The sequence below is a fragment of the Seriola dumerili genome, unplaced genomic scaffold (genome assembly GCF_002260705.1).
Source record: "Seriola dumerili isolate Sdu_G_001 unplaced genomic scaffold, Sdu_1.0 BDQW01000216.1, whole genome shotgun sequence".
NCBI classification, from domain to species: domain Eukaryota; kingdom Metazoa; phylum Chordata; class Actinopteri; order Carangiformes; family Carangidae; genus Seriola; species Seriola dumerili.
The window spans coordinates 2,837,462-2,852,136 of record NW_019174471.1 but is presented as its reverse complement, the minus strand read 5'-3'; the positions used below and the strand labels follow the sequence as shown (position 1 = coordinate 2,852,136).

The following is a 14,675-nucleotide window of genomic DNA, read 5'->3' as shown; positions in this document are numbered from 1 at the left end:
CAGACTGGCAGAGTGGGAGAAGCAGCAGGGTGAAATCTGCATCTTGATTGCAGAGACACCCCCTTCCACACACCAGCACACACGCGCGCGCGCGCGAACGATCACGCGCGGCCGCGTACTCATCCCTCGTAAAGAGGCGTGTGGGTCTGGCAGGGACTCAAACCCTCTGCATTTGCATCAGCGCAGGAGCCGAGAGCGGTGGCGCACGGAGAGACGGAGACGGGAAGGAAAAAAAAAACTTACGTTAGATCTGTAAGGACTTTGTTTTTTATCTATATTATTATTTCCCTTCCTTTGACATTTTTGGGACTGTCTATTTTACCTCACACTGGCCGGGACTTCACTTGTGACAGCGCTGAATGGGAGGGAGCGAAACGAGGAGACCCGGAGAGAGCTGCGGGGAGGAGATTAGTCTGTACGCGGAGAGGAGAGTGAGTCTCCGGGCATCGGCTGTGCGTCTTTGCGCGGTGGGGACCCAGGAGCGGGTTGGACTGCGCTGTGGTTCTTCCCCCGGCTTTTAAAAAAAAAAAGGGGGTTCGCGGGGGGAGATAACTTGACTCGCTTTAGCGCGGACCCGGAGAAGATTCGGTGACATTTGAACAGAATCGGAGGAAGTGTGTCGGATCGTATAGACTCTGCTCCACGCATGTTGGAGGTGGAGAGAGGAGGGCTGGATGCCTGCAGTTTGCGAGTCCTCAAGGCGCAGGTGAATGCAGCTGTTTTTATTTGACTTATGCAGAGGGGCGAAAGAAATACTGCTGCGTTACCTCTCACTGCAATTACAACAGCTTTTTTTTCTTCTTCTTTATTTTCCATGATATCACGTTCAGTTTGACACATTTGGCTGATATGATCCCATTATTGCTTTAGGGCCATCTATATTGTGCTTTTAAAATGTACAAATTACAACATCCCTACATATTAAGAGTCATTTTTCATTATCATGTTTTGCCATGCATTGTGTTTGTGAATGATTGTGCAGCACAGGAGAGCATGTGCAGGCTCAGGTTGCTTTATACAAGCCGGCCCCGGCGTTTTTTGTGCAGTGTGACCCAGTAAGGGCAGCCCGGAGTAAACGACCGAGGCTTACTATAATATACGCTTTAATTGATTTTCCCTAAATTTCGGAGTGCCAGTTTAATGGTGTCACTGTTGTGGGGCAGGCTTTAACGGTCGGGCGCATCTGGATAGCTGCTGGTGCATAAAAGAAATCGACAAGGAGGGAAAAAAAACAACAGAAAACATTTTTTTCTTATTTAGGTCTTGCGCAAAAAAAAAGAAAAAAGAAAAACACTGGGCCCAGAATAAGCACTGCAGTACAGACATGTTTCCAACTGAGCCGGGAATCAGTCTTATGAGTAACTTCTGTTGATAGGCAGTTCAGTGTGTCACGTATAATGATCAGTCCCACATAGAAGCGGAAGAGGACATCCTGAGGAAATACTCCCACAGTATTCCTCACAATCCAAATTCAAAATAGAACATTTTTTTAAATGATTCATGGCGGCATTTTCTCCCAATAACCTGTTTTGTATATATATGTGTGTGTGTGTGTGTGTGTGTGTGTGTGTGTGTGTGTGTGTGTGTGTGTGTGTGTGTGTATTTTTTTTTAAATATTCCTACAGGGTGTCCTGTCGTGTCACTACATCTTCCATTAATGTCTAACTCCCCTTTTGTAAGAGAAGATAGAGAGAGGGAGGGAGGGAGAGAGAGAGAGAGAGTGAGTGAGTGAGTAAAAGAGAGAGGGAGGAAGAAGGGGAGACAGAGAGAGAGAGTCATGTCACTTAACGGACTGCTGGTGCTCTGTGACTCAGTGTGCTGCTCCGCTTACATATAAAGACACGGGGCTTTTACCACTTAGGTTGGCTATTTGTAATCAAGCCAATCATAAACCTCTTCGACTCCCCGCTCTGAGCCTATAGAAGTGAAGCGGTCACACTTTGGGGAAGGGGTGTATCCGTGCCTTTATAGTCTTATGCGTATCGGCAGCGGTTTGGACAGATTCGGGGGGGATGTCCAGTGCGCACGGCGGCATCAGGCTTTCATAACCTGCTCACATCTCTCCGTCTGTTTCTCTCACCTCCACAGCCAAGGATTACCCCCTGCATCCCGGGCATCGTTTGACGGAGTAAGGACGCAAAGGGAGTGGGTCATTTCTTCATATTCCTCGCGCTTTGGCTTCTTTGGAAAGGATATGGCACGGTCGGCGCTGGAGAGAGGAGCGCAGCCGGCACAGGCGAGAGGAAACAGGAGCTGAATGACAGGATGCCAGCGACCTGAGCCCGCACTCAGATCAGTTCCAACTTCGTTAAAAGAGACACTTGTGCTTTATTTATCGAGTTAAGAGGAGAAAAGAAGAATACGTGACCAAAAACCTTTCGGAGGAGTTTCATTTTGAGATTTTTTTTTGTATGCGTAATTTTATTTTTTTGGAGATAAAACAAGGATGCATTGTGGATTAGTCTTTATCCTGTTCATGGGAATCCTCTTGGTGGTCAAGGCTTTCAAAAACGGTAAGCGTGACATCTGATATCTATTTAAATAAAGCCTTTATGTACTCTGCAAGGCTACTAATCCCAATATTTTTTTAAAAGATTAGCTCTCTCTGATCACCGCTGATCTTCTGGCAAACGCGCAGGTCGCTCACCTGATCGTTCTGCCAACACTTACAGAAACCCCCTTCTTCTTTCTATAGAGATCTTTTAATTGCGTTTCCTCTTTTTTCTTGTTTATCTTTTTTCTTGAATATTTAAAATATTCCTGTGATGTTCTTTGTGATGCACTGTTGGATAGTGAGTTTATTGTGAAAACGTTGTTTACCTCCTATAACACAATTTGAACAGCCCTATTCTTAAATATGGCTTTATTGGATTTATTCAGGGCCCATTACAGAATCTTGTGAGACTTTTAAGAAACATAACGTTGTTCTTTCAGAGTTTATTAAATGATTGAAATCGGATTCCGTCCAGCTATCAGTCACCAAACTGTTGGGTATTTCTGAGAGAGTCACGCTGAACTTCCCCAAGTTCTTTTCTTGCAGCATCAGTTTCATTTCAGCTTTGCGCAGTTTTTTTTTTTTTTTACCTTATTCGCTTTATTGCAATTTAATAGATTTTTTTTAGAGGTGTGCGCACAGGTTAGAGCAGCAGATGGCGGAGGCTTTTGTAATAAAAGGATGAATACAGGCGCAAATGAAGATAAATGTGAATGGCAGAAGCAGCAGGCCTCTGAAAAACAAAAAAACAAAGGATTATTCCTTTTGATGATGAAACGTACTGTTGAGGCAGGTTTAAAGGAACAAACTGTGGGACCTTGTGACTTTTGGCTTCAGCAGAACAAAACTTTCCCTTCAGACCTTTTTTTTTTTTTGGATTGTTTGTACTCTGCATCAAACTGAAACCTAAAAGCCCCCTTTCTCATTTTTATGTAAGGAACCAAAAGAAGAATGAAACAATTGTCTACTTCATGGGCTCATCATAAGCAATACTCTATTCTGTTAGACCCAGTATTACCATTATTAATAATACAGAATGCCAAAGTACATACAGACCCTTTAATATTTGTTTGTCTTCACCAATTTGACTTTGTAAAATGGCTGAATTGGATTTTCTTCGATAGATAGATAGATAGATAGATAGATAGATAGATAGATAGATAGATAGATAGATAGATAGATGAAGTTTGTGTTGTAGTTGTGTGAGGGGCTGTCCTGTAGGCTGCCATAGATCAGCCAAATTCCCATCTTTTCTTTAATGAACTCCTTTCACTCGCCTCTGCAGACAAATGTGGAGGCAACATCAGGATCTCAGCTGCCAACTACCTCACCTCGCCCGGATACCCCATGTCTTATCCCCCTTCTCAGAGATGCGTGTGGGTGATCTCGGCGCCTGGTCCTCACCAGCGGATCCTCATCAACTTCAATCCGCATTTCGATCTGGAGGACCGGGAGTGCAAGTAAGTACAGCATGAGTTAGCCATCTTGTCTATGAAAAGCAGATGTGTTTTTTTTTTTTTTTTCTTCAGCTCGTTGGTTCTGTGAGATTTTGTCCCTTGGGCCCCCAGTCTGATCTGAAGTTAGTTTTATGTGGGATAGGGTGAAACCTCTGATCAGAATAGTTAATCTCACATATTTTTCTTCTGCAATCAAATGACATAACAAAATTACAGTAACTGAACTGTCTCTGAAACATCTAAAAGACACCCACTTGGCCCCAGACCTGCCTTTCTTCTGGGAACCACAACACTAGAAGAGGCTGTGTTAAATAATTTAATCCAAACATATGCTGTTCACACACAAATACATACGTTTCTTAATATTGTATACGTGTTTTTTCTATATACAGTTCGTGTGAGGTTTATTGCATTTATGCGTGTGTGTGTGTGTGTGTGTGTGTGTGTGTGTGTGTGTGTGTGTGTGTGTGGGTGTGTGTGTGACTCTCCCTCCCTCCCTTCCCTTATGCATATTGCACATGAAACTGCGCCATCTAGTGTCCGCTGGCTCTGTGAAGCAGTGTTGATGTATTCCCGCTCTGGCACTACATAGGGCGGCAGGAATGTCTCACCCCTGCCATTTGGTTTTGGAGTGTCCTCGCTTCTCGTCTTTGTAGAATGAAGTCACCGGGCTATAATACTGATTTGAGCTACGGTACTTTTGCAGAAGGCTTCTGGGGGCAGAGCCGAGGGGCCAAAAACTCACTAGAGGCCATTAACTGAAAAAAATGTCCATCTTAATAAGCCATTTACTTTCATATTCTCTCTTAAAATCCCATTACTCTCCAAAACAAGCGAGAAATTGCAAGAATGGATGACATTAAAGAACAAATTTCAGTTTATTTTAATGAGGCAGTCGCTCTGTTAATGTCAGAGCTCGAAACAAGTACAATTACCTTCCTCCTCTGGGATTTCTTTCGACTCAAAACGAGGTGAAATAACTCTTTTAAGGTGGATCTCTCAGTTACAGGTAGTTACTGATCCTTATTTGACTGGTAAGCCGCGAGCTGTCACATCTGACAAAAGGCTAAGCAGCTAACCTGTTGTCAGATAGATAGTTTAAGCCGATGAAACCGGAGACAGACAGTAATGTGATGAGCCTGTGTCAGTGCCGGTGCCCTGAGGTGAGCCTTGCCTGGGCAGAAAGCCTCGCTCTGATTGCCTTGTCTGTGTGTCTGTGATTGTGTGTGGGTTTTTTTGTGTGTGTGCGTGTGTCGGTGCCTCAGCCCCGCTCTGTCTCAGCTGTTTGTTTACGCTGCAGGGCTCGGGAGAGAACGGGGCTTTGCTGGATCTTGTTACTGTATCCCTGTTCCACCCAACAACAAAAAAACCTGGACCCTGCGCGTCTTTTGTGCTCCTTGAATGGCCCCGGTGTACGTTTGCAGGGGTTTGGTTCTTTAATCCCGGATTTCAATCCCACTTTAACCTTTTCTTTATTGCTGTCAGAGATTTATGGCAGAGGGAATGGTGCTGTCTCTCTGAGCCCGGCTGCTCCTTGACACTTCTTTTGGGTCCAATTTCAGCACCGGTGGGACCATTAAACTGTCTGCGATCCTCAGTTAGAAACAGAGAGCGAGGAATGGGGTATGAGTAGGGGTGTGTGTGTGTGTGGGGGGGGGCAGTAACAATGCTTGAGCTAATCAAATTAGTCAGGAATGAATTTCCTGTGTCTAAACACACGCAGTAAAAAGAATTCAGTCCCCGCAGGCGCAAGGAAGGCAGCTTTTTTTTCCAGGTTGAGAGGAGGGCGGGCTTGGAGTTTAGTGATCCATCGATGTATCATTTACAAATTAGCTCTGCTCTTTCATTCAGCAGCCACCGAATTTGCAGATTGGCAGTTAATTGGCTGTTCATAAATTTGTTAGCAGATGAAGTTTGTGCAGTGGATGTGTTTGCATCTGTGAAAATCTCCCTCTCAGTCTCATCATCAGTTTTTTTTTTGTTTTTTTTCCACTTGTATATCTTTCTATGTGCACATTAATTACATTTGACACCGACACAACCAATAGTGTGGTCAGAGGAGCTGCCTGTCTGGAGGATAAGCTAACAAATGAGCCAGGCTGTGAAACTTGAGTGAGTCTCTGATCCACGTCGGCCACGCAGAGATTGCGCCGGGAAACGGGGTCATACTGACCCACAGCTTTTTTCCTATTTTTAATGTGGTTGACCGTTTCATTTTTAATGTTCGTGGTTTTTCTTGGGACTTCAGTTCCACTTCACAATATATTCCACCTTGTGCGGCTTCACTTTGGCTTTAGCCAGCAAAGACAAGCCACTGAGTGAAATCCATTTTCCATTTCCCCCCCTTAATTTCTTTTAAATCATGGCACTGTGTAACATGAGGGTGGGTTATTGTGTTAATCGCTGACAAGGCATGTCATAGGTAACTCAATTATAAGCAAGGGAATAGTCACTTATGTATCTGCAGACAGTAGTTGGGTATGATTTGTTTTGGACTCATCAGACTCCCTGTCGCAACTCCACTCACCAAAAGCTGCCCTTACATAATGGAAACTGATGAGAGTCAGAATGGCTTCCTTATCTGATGGACTGGCAGAGTGGGTGGAGGCGCAGGGGGTGGGGGCTACAATGCATGCTTCAGTGCACCGCCTTGCAATCTAATTAGTGGGCAAATGGAACACATATGCACCACATGTTCCCCAACATGGCTGTTATCAGCAAACCAAACAAGAAGCACTCAAAGTGGTGCTCGTAAAAAGAAAAACAGCCTTCATCCGAGCGGAGTCTGGCCGCGGTGGTGTTGTTGCACGTGTGCGCTACCCTTGACAGGTTTGTTTGGGGAAGTGAAGAGGCCTGTATCCTGAGAGCTGGAGGAGGAAAACACTTCATCACAGAGATAAGGAGACTAAGTGAGCCCTGTGATTCTGAATGCAGAACGTGTTTACCTTTCACGCACCGTTGTAGACTCTCGCAGAGTGGAGTTTCAGGGGCCACCCTCGCCGCTCCTGCAGCTAATGAAGTTTGAGGCGAAAGGCGCAGCCGGCATCAAGGCAAATATTTGAAGCCAATTCGCTCTGAAAAATCAGCGGAATGCACAAGCTAAGCTCAAGTGAAAACTGAAGTAAATAGATATGCTTCTGCGCCGCCCCCCCTCCCCACGCACCCGTTCTGTTTCTCTGTTATCTGATTGTGGCTGTCAGCCTCGTCTGGCTGTGGCAGCTCCGACATCTGAAGGAAAAATTGAGCTTTCAGTGGATTTGAATCTAAACAAGTGGCAGACAGGTTTCACATAAGGCAGATTGAAGGGCAATTGATCTAATTTGTAAGACGCAGTGCGGTTCTTATTGTTGAGGTAATATTTTCTGTGTAGAAGTCGGATGAAGTTGGAGTTTCCAGAGTTTTGAATTCACTCAAACTAGAGCGTTTCATCCTGAGCTGCGGGGCTGTTCTCTCCACCTTCTCCTCTCCTGCTGACTTAAAGAGGAGAGCCAGCTTTCTATAGATATGATGTAGCCTACTCCTGACAACATTATGAATCATTGATGGCATCAGATTTGCTGACCAGACTGAAAAAACAGTTCCCGTACTTCTCCAGCACTCTGAACTCCCTTGCAGCCAGTCAGCCAGCCAGTCAAGGCTGCACTGTTTGTTTTGGAGGCGCAGGAGAGAGGGGTTAAAAACAGAGGGAGAGAGAGTCTCCTTTTTTTCTCAGCCCTCCCTCATTTCTTTGCTTTTCTCTCCGTCTGGATGGTATTTTTTGGACCTCACAGAAATTCCACTGTGACAGTCTGAGCAGCAGATGAGATGTATGGCAGGGTGGTACTAGGCAGTAGAGATATTCGAGGAATGCCTTCTCAAGCACCCCTCTTTGTGGGGGAGACTGTTGCAGAAAGTCAGCGAACGTCTGCTGCCCTGCCACACTTCAAAAGTCTGCGAGAGCCCCCCTGCTTGTAGGAGCCTGTAACTCAAAGCTTGGAAAAGCACTTTTTTTCCTCTTTTTAATTGTAGTCATCTCCTTTCTCTGTCCCTCTGCCCCTTCCACTCTGATCTCCTGCTGAGCTGCCCCCGTGGAGCTGCCTGGCCTGCTGGGAAGGCAAACATTCTCCGCTATGTACCCTCTACAATAGACATCCTGCCCCTCCTGGCATTCCTGACCAGGCGGGGACTCCAGAGATGACTAACAGGAGCCTGGGGAAGGGGGAGTGCAGTATTAACCTATTCTAGATCTATAGTTGGCTCTTTCTTTGTCATGTGGAATCCCGCTAACTCCACTCATATGGCCATAGCGCACAACAAAGAGGGCCACCTGTTCTTAGGAAGTGAGAGTGGGCAGAGGAGGCTACTTGGCCACTTTCCCTAATCCCCTGTTCCCCTTCCACCTGAATAGCATGAAGCAGCTCCACAGGAAAGAGCAGTGGAGCTTCACAGCTGGGGAGCTGGGAGGAATAACTCCTCCCTAGCTCACCGCTCTTCTCACGCTCCCCCTGCAAGGCAACCGTGGGCAAATAAGGAGAAGTGGGCTGCGTGACCATTTATCAGCCGTTGTCATGGAGGAAAATAAATATGGCAGTAATGCAAGAGGAACCTTTTTTTAACAGGCCGGTGGTGGCGGCGGCGGCTTTTAAAGACGGGAAGTGCTGTGACCTCTGGGGGCTGGAGGGGGGGGGGGGCTTCGGAGTGACATAGATTGTTGGAGATACTTATGGCCTGTTAGCGGACATTTATTTCTGTTGTTGATATGTACTTCTTTTCAAAGTGAATGTCAGAGAGAGGCATCCACGCCGGGAGGGGAAGGGGGGGTTGAAAGTGACGCCTCAAAATAGGCACAGCAAAATAAGGAGCGCCTAGGGCGACACCACTTCTTTTAACTACCAGGTTTGACAAAAGCAGCTGAAATTATGCACCTGGTATTTTCCACAGCAACGCGCTCCCACAGTTCATAACAATGGAAATCAAATGAAACAGTGCGTCTTGAAAAAAAAGAGCTTGTCAAATGCATCTCAAAGAGCAGCCCACTATGAATATATTTTGTTTGAACTTCACAGAAATTATACCAAACCGTATTTTGTCATCATTGTAAAAACTTCCAGAGAAGCGTTTCACATCTTAAATGTCTATTTACAATCTATTCGTCCTATTCCCCACCTGCAGAACAGAACCATTAATGAGGCAAGTGAGCCATTCAAAGCGAATGAAAGCTGCAGTGCTGATAAATGTAAAGTGTTCACCTTGTTAATTAACCAGAGGGCAGAAAAGACAGAACAGCAGACAGAGATGTTGCATCAGTAAGCTGTTGACCTTCGCTGTCATTACTCTCTTTCTTCTTCTTCATCTCTTTTAAACATAAAGGGCTGCTTCCTGGCTAATGAGCAGGATTAAAGTAGGTCTGCGCACATGTGTGCTTGCATGCTTGCGGTACATATGTGTGTGCGTGTGGGTGACCGTCAGGTTGAGGGTCTTTTTTTTTTTTTTTCTTCTTCATCTGCCGGTGAAGTGTTTCACCTTGGCCGCGGCTTGGAAGGGCAGCCTGATTGAAAAGCTTTCTGGCCGTGGCATCTGCCATCCTCCCCGCTGCTCTGTCACCACTTTGATTCATGCACAACCTGACCACAACCGGGAGGCGAGCCACTCTACCTCACAGCGGGAGGGAGGTCCACTTCACATTGGAGGAGTAGGAAAAAGGAGGAATGAGGGAGGGCGAGGAAAGGGAGAAAGAGACGAGTCGAGGCCCGTGCTCATAAATAACCCGGCGGATTTCAAGCCTCAGTCACATATCTGTGGCAGCACAAAAGCATCATACAGTGTCACGTGTCTGCCTGTTTTGTTTTTCATCTCGATGTGGGAGTTAGCAACTCGTGTTTGCCAGGGATTGAGTGTCACTAAGCTGTTTCTGGCACACGGCTGGCGAATTCTTTTTTTTTTTTTTTTTCTTCCGTTTCTTTTTTCTTTCCAGGCCCAAACCAATACAAGCTTCCCTATATGGAAGTTTCTTGTGGAATGGAGCCGCGGGCCACACAGCTTAGAGATGTCAGCCGCATGCTCTTTTACTTTTTATCCAAAACAGATTGCTAGAAAAAGAGCCGTATGGAGAGACTCGTGATTAGAGGACAACATTTGGTAATCTCAGCTCTCTATCTGGACACACATCTATTGACTGTAAGAAAATTCATACTCGTTTTCCTTCCAGCACGGACGAAAAAGCATTAAACACTGAGGCTGTAATTCAATTATGCGTTTCTGTTTCCAAAGGACAGTTGGCAATAAGTACCCCACCCCCACCACCCCCACCCCCTGCCTCATATAATATAATTAGCAACAGGTTTTCCTCTCTCGCCTTCTTTTCTTTCCATCAAATGCTGATTTCTCAGTTTATGAGGCTGCATGGGTAAACAACAGGAAGTGACACAGAGGGGGAATGAATGAATAGTAATTTCAGTTTGTGAAATGTGGGTTTCAGGGCAGATATCAGGGGTGGATTACTTTCACACACTGTCTCCAAATGTCTTAGTTATCCACCCACCCCGGAGGAGAAGGGGCAGAGAGGGGAGTCTTTAGCTGAATTGATGAGGGAGTTGTGGACACTTTAATACAGCGTGTCCAGGCTTGTCAGACATGTTTCCTTCAGTGGTCTAACCTTGAATGCGGCTCATGATTTTGATTGATGTGGCTGTGGTCGTGTTTGTTGCCCTAACGCCCCGGTGCTTACAGATTCTCAAGGGCTGGCAGGTGGGAGGGGTGGGGGGCGGGGGGCCTCAGCGACCACATCGCTCTTTACTCAAACAATCAAGCAGGTCCCTGGAGGGGCTCTGGGTGAAGTAAAGTTTGTTTGCAATGGGTAAGAGGGAAGGTAGGTAGGAAGTAAAGCCAAGGACCCTCCTGTCTCAGCTCCCAGACACCCCGGGGTCATTTTCGGTCACCGTGTTTGCACACAGCGGGCTGTCGTGGCCTGCTGGTGTTTCTCCACCACTCAGCTCGGCCTGATTCGGCCGGGATGGCAAGCAGACAGTGATTGATGGGGCGGTACCCCACTGCTCTGTGATTGAGTTAGAGCACTCACAATCGCTCGCTTTGTTTGCTCTTTGCTTGATCTCGCTTCACTAAATTGGCAACATTAGTTGTGGTCTTTCTTTTTCCTTGCAGCCACCATTGCATTTTTTTTTTTCTCACGGCTTTATTTCTTTTGTTATTTGACAGTAATTGTAAAATAGGACTGTAAATTCAGCCTCACAGCAACCTTGTGTGGCATTATCACAGCAGGGTAGTGCTGAAAGTGTTATTAGACGCCTGTGTCTCTGGCGCCTGTCCAGCCTTTCCAGGATGACCCCTGCCTATATATGAATAAGTGCCAAGAAGACCCTCTCCTCCTACACAATCCCCCCGAGGATTTGACCAGAAAGGAGAGGGAAATGATACTATACTTGACAGTCGGGCTCCAAGTTGGCAGGAAAGTTTGATTGCGGGGCCAGTAACTGGAAGAGTCACCTTGCCCTCCAAATGCTGGCAAGGGCTGGCCCGGCCATCAGCACTTAGATCAGCCCCGTAATGCCAAGCATTCAGCCGCTCTGCCCGGCACCACGGAAGAGATGCACCGCTTGGCATGTGGCCCTCGCAGCATGGACTGTTTGGCGTTCAAAGTGCTGCATCATTGGAAAATCAGAGTTCTTTGCACGCAGCGAGAACAATGCAGCCATCAGAACGAAATAAAGGATGTGGTTTTAAAAGAAGGGCTGATCCACATTCAAAGGAAACTGCACAAATCTGGCAGCAACGGATCAACTGACTGTGCTAGTAAATATGTGCCCATTGTAAAAACACTCCTATTTACTTTCTCATCATCCCCTTTCCTCTTCCTGTTAAGAGCCAGAAATAGCTTGTCTTGTTTCAAGGTTACTGTGTGGTTTAAGGTCAGGTGTGGCTGCTGATGGGTGCGGATTGTCTACACTGAAGAGGACAATCCCATTCTTCCTCCATAACACTCACTCAGGGCCTGTTCACACTCTCCCCTGCTCCCAGCCAAGTGGCTGCATGTCCAGCCAGATGACCGGGTCATTGAGCGCCCAGCCCAGACTGCTCTCTAACCCCTTCAACCCCCGCCGCCTCCACAGGCTGCAGGGAGGACAAAGAAAAGAAAGAGGGAGAACGCCGGAGGGGGAGGGGGGGGGGGCAGATGGGGTGTTTAATTGAATAATTCCCAGTGCAGTTATTACCACCATTGCCCTCGAGCTTCCTCTCTTTTGCAGAGCCATGTAAAACAATCTCAGAGACAGAGCAAGCTTCTCACCGCTGAACCTTCAGCAGTGTTGACAACTGTTTGCCAACTACCTCTATCAGCTATTTGCACTATTCCCTCTCTTTTGTTTTTATTCCTGCACCACCTCTAACAGCGGCTGAACTTACATGCCTTCACACTCTCTTTTTCTATCTCCCTAGCCAGTCACTCTTTCTCACTTCCTGCCCATTGTGGAGAGGAGAGAGAACAGCACTTAGAGCTTTACCTCTAGTTGACCTCCTCCTCAGCTCAGCTCCACTCCTCCCTTCTCTTCCTCCTCTGCCCCTCTCGCCGTCTTTGAATGCGGCATGCTCCTCGCTCATTATCCGGCGGGGAGCACCGCTAGCTCCTCACAGCATCAGAAAACAGACAGATGATTGTCTGAGTGTGTATGCCGCTCCATGTTGGCGAGTGCATATTGTCGCTGTTATTGTTTAGCCCATAAAACATGAAGTCATGTAGCGCTCACTTGGCTAATTTTAGTCCCATGTCAAGTTCAGTGGGTCACTGGCTCAAGGTTGTTAACAATTATCTCTATGATTCCTCATGTTTCTTCTTGTCACATGGTTCCTGGAGCTCAATCATGTAGTCATGAACAGGATATCCAGTAATAGTCTGACCCCTAAACGCACCACCTTTTTTGTGTGACATACTCAAAATAAATGGGGTTCTGTTGTTGGACCCTTTTGATTAGCGTCACGATCCAAGTCTCCTCCAGGAGTTTATCAGAAAGTCACGGTTGGTCTAAGAGATAGAGAACCCAATGAGGAGATGTACAAACATGGTTTTCTCACCAATTTTCATTTTGAGTTTAATGGAAATGTATGCACGTGGCTGTGTCTGCACAATGTAGTCATATCCACCAGGCCTCCCTGCAGGGTGTGCATGTATCCATGTAACTGAGCCCTGTAGGTGCCCCTGAGGGTGAACAGGGCGACGAGAGCAGGGAGGTGACAGTGTGTTCAAAGCGTCAGCCCCGCTATGCCACATCACCCCCACCCCACCCCCACTCCCAGTGCCCTGTTATTTTTACCCTTGACTTCTCATTGTCGTAACGACGGCGTATCATCTGAGCCGTGCCACAGACCCCTGTGGAGGACTCTCTTCGCTCACCTCTGCCTGCCCCTCGCTCCTGTGTAATCAGAGATCCTCTCAAATGTCAAGGTGGGACAAATGGGAGTCATTCCCTCCTGTAATGGCCCCAGAAATGGGCTGGAGTGCTTCTCTTTCCCTCCCTCTCTTTGCCTCTTCCCTCTTTGACAAAACACCCGGGTCTTTTCATCCTTTCGATCTCATTGCGTTGCATTCTTGTTTTTCAGACTTTTATACCAATTTCCTGCTTTTCTTTTTCGGGCCTTTGAAAATCCTATCACAGAGTTTTCTGGCTCTGTTAACATGTTAAAGTTTTTCACAAGAGGGTGTATGTATAACCGACATACTGCACAGCAGCTCTCAGCCAGAATTACTATATAATAAGGATACTACACTGTGACTTTACTTCTATGAAGTGTTTCTTAGAAATTGACCCTGAGGGTCGGTGGCTTCATTTGCAAAAGCATACATTCAGAGCCTGAATATTCATATCTGCACACTAAGATACATATGGAGCTCTGCTGTATGCTAAGCAATTTCATTTCCGAAGCTCACTTAGCAGGAAAAAGTGCTAAATGTGTATTTCCATTTTGCCATTGGCAGTTTTATATTTAATTTTACTTCTTCTCGCTGCAGTCATGATAACAAGATGTGCTATGGAGATTCTCAACCCTGCTCACAGCTGCAGCTTTCTTGAACTTTGCACATCAGCACTGTACTGCACATTGATGTATTTTCACTGGTTTAAAGACTCCCTTACATTATTTTTAATATTATCATTGTTGGACATTATGGACATTTTTCTCTTCACTTTTTCATCAGTGGAAGCATTTTCTGACGTCAGCAAAAAGACCTGACTGTAAAACAACTTTAGGATGCATTAGAACAAAAAAAATCTTTTAAATCAACCTCTTTAATAAATATATTTATTTAACTTTAAACGTCGAGACCTTTGATTGCTTCATCTTCAAGTCAGCTGTGTTTGGCCACATAGAAAAAGTGGCTAACTACTGAGGCATGTTCACATTTCTATAATCACATTATCATGACCTACATATCATCTGTCAATCGTAATGAGGGAAGTGGATCAGGATAGCTGAAAAGATGCACAGCTCTGCCTCGTTCCTGTAGGCATGTCGCAGTCGCTCAGGGGAGGGGAAAACAAGTCAGCTGAACACACTTACGTCCTACATGTGAGGTGGTCTGTGTTCATCATCTGTGAGCAGGAGGGCCCCCCCCCCCTCGAGGCAGAAATCTCCCTCTGTCTGTGCTCGTATTTCAGAATAAAGGATTATTGTGTGTGTTGCGGGGGGGGGGGCGCGCAATAATCGAGCCTAAATAGCCGAATTCATTAATTTGATTG

The 14,675-nt window shown here is 46.2% G+C and overlaps 1 protein-coding gene across 3 annotated transcripts in view; it reads left to right on the top strand.

Moving 5' to 3' along the window:
* Positions 1-217: 217 nt before the first annotated feature.
* Positions 218-14,675, top strand: part of nrp1 (neuropilin 1) — a 58,598-nt gene continuing 44,140 nt past the window's right edge. For 2 of the 3 annotated variants that reach the window (XM_022754011.1, XM_022754010.1), the window contains exons 1-2: positions 1,833-2,513; positions 3,780-3,954. In XM_022754011.1, the coding sequence (XP_022609732.1) occupies positions 2,447-2,513; positions 3,780-3,954 (242 nt within the window). In that variant the 5' untranslated portion in view covers positions 1,833-2,446. Of the gene's footprint in view, positions 707-1,832; positions 2,514-3,779; positions 3,955-14,675 lie in introns of those variants that run through there. The other variant, XM_022754009.1, reaches the window with a different exon arrangement.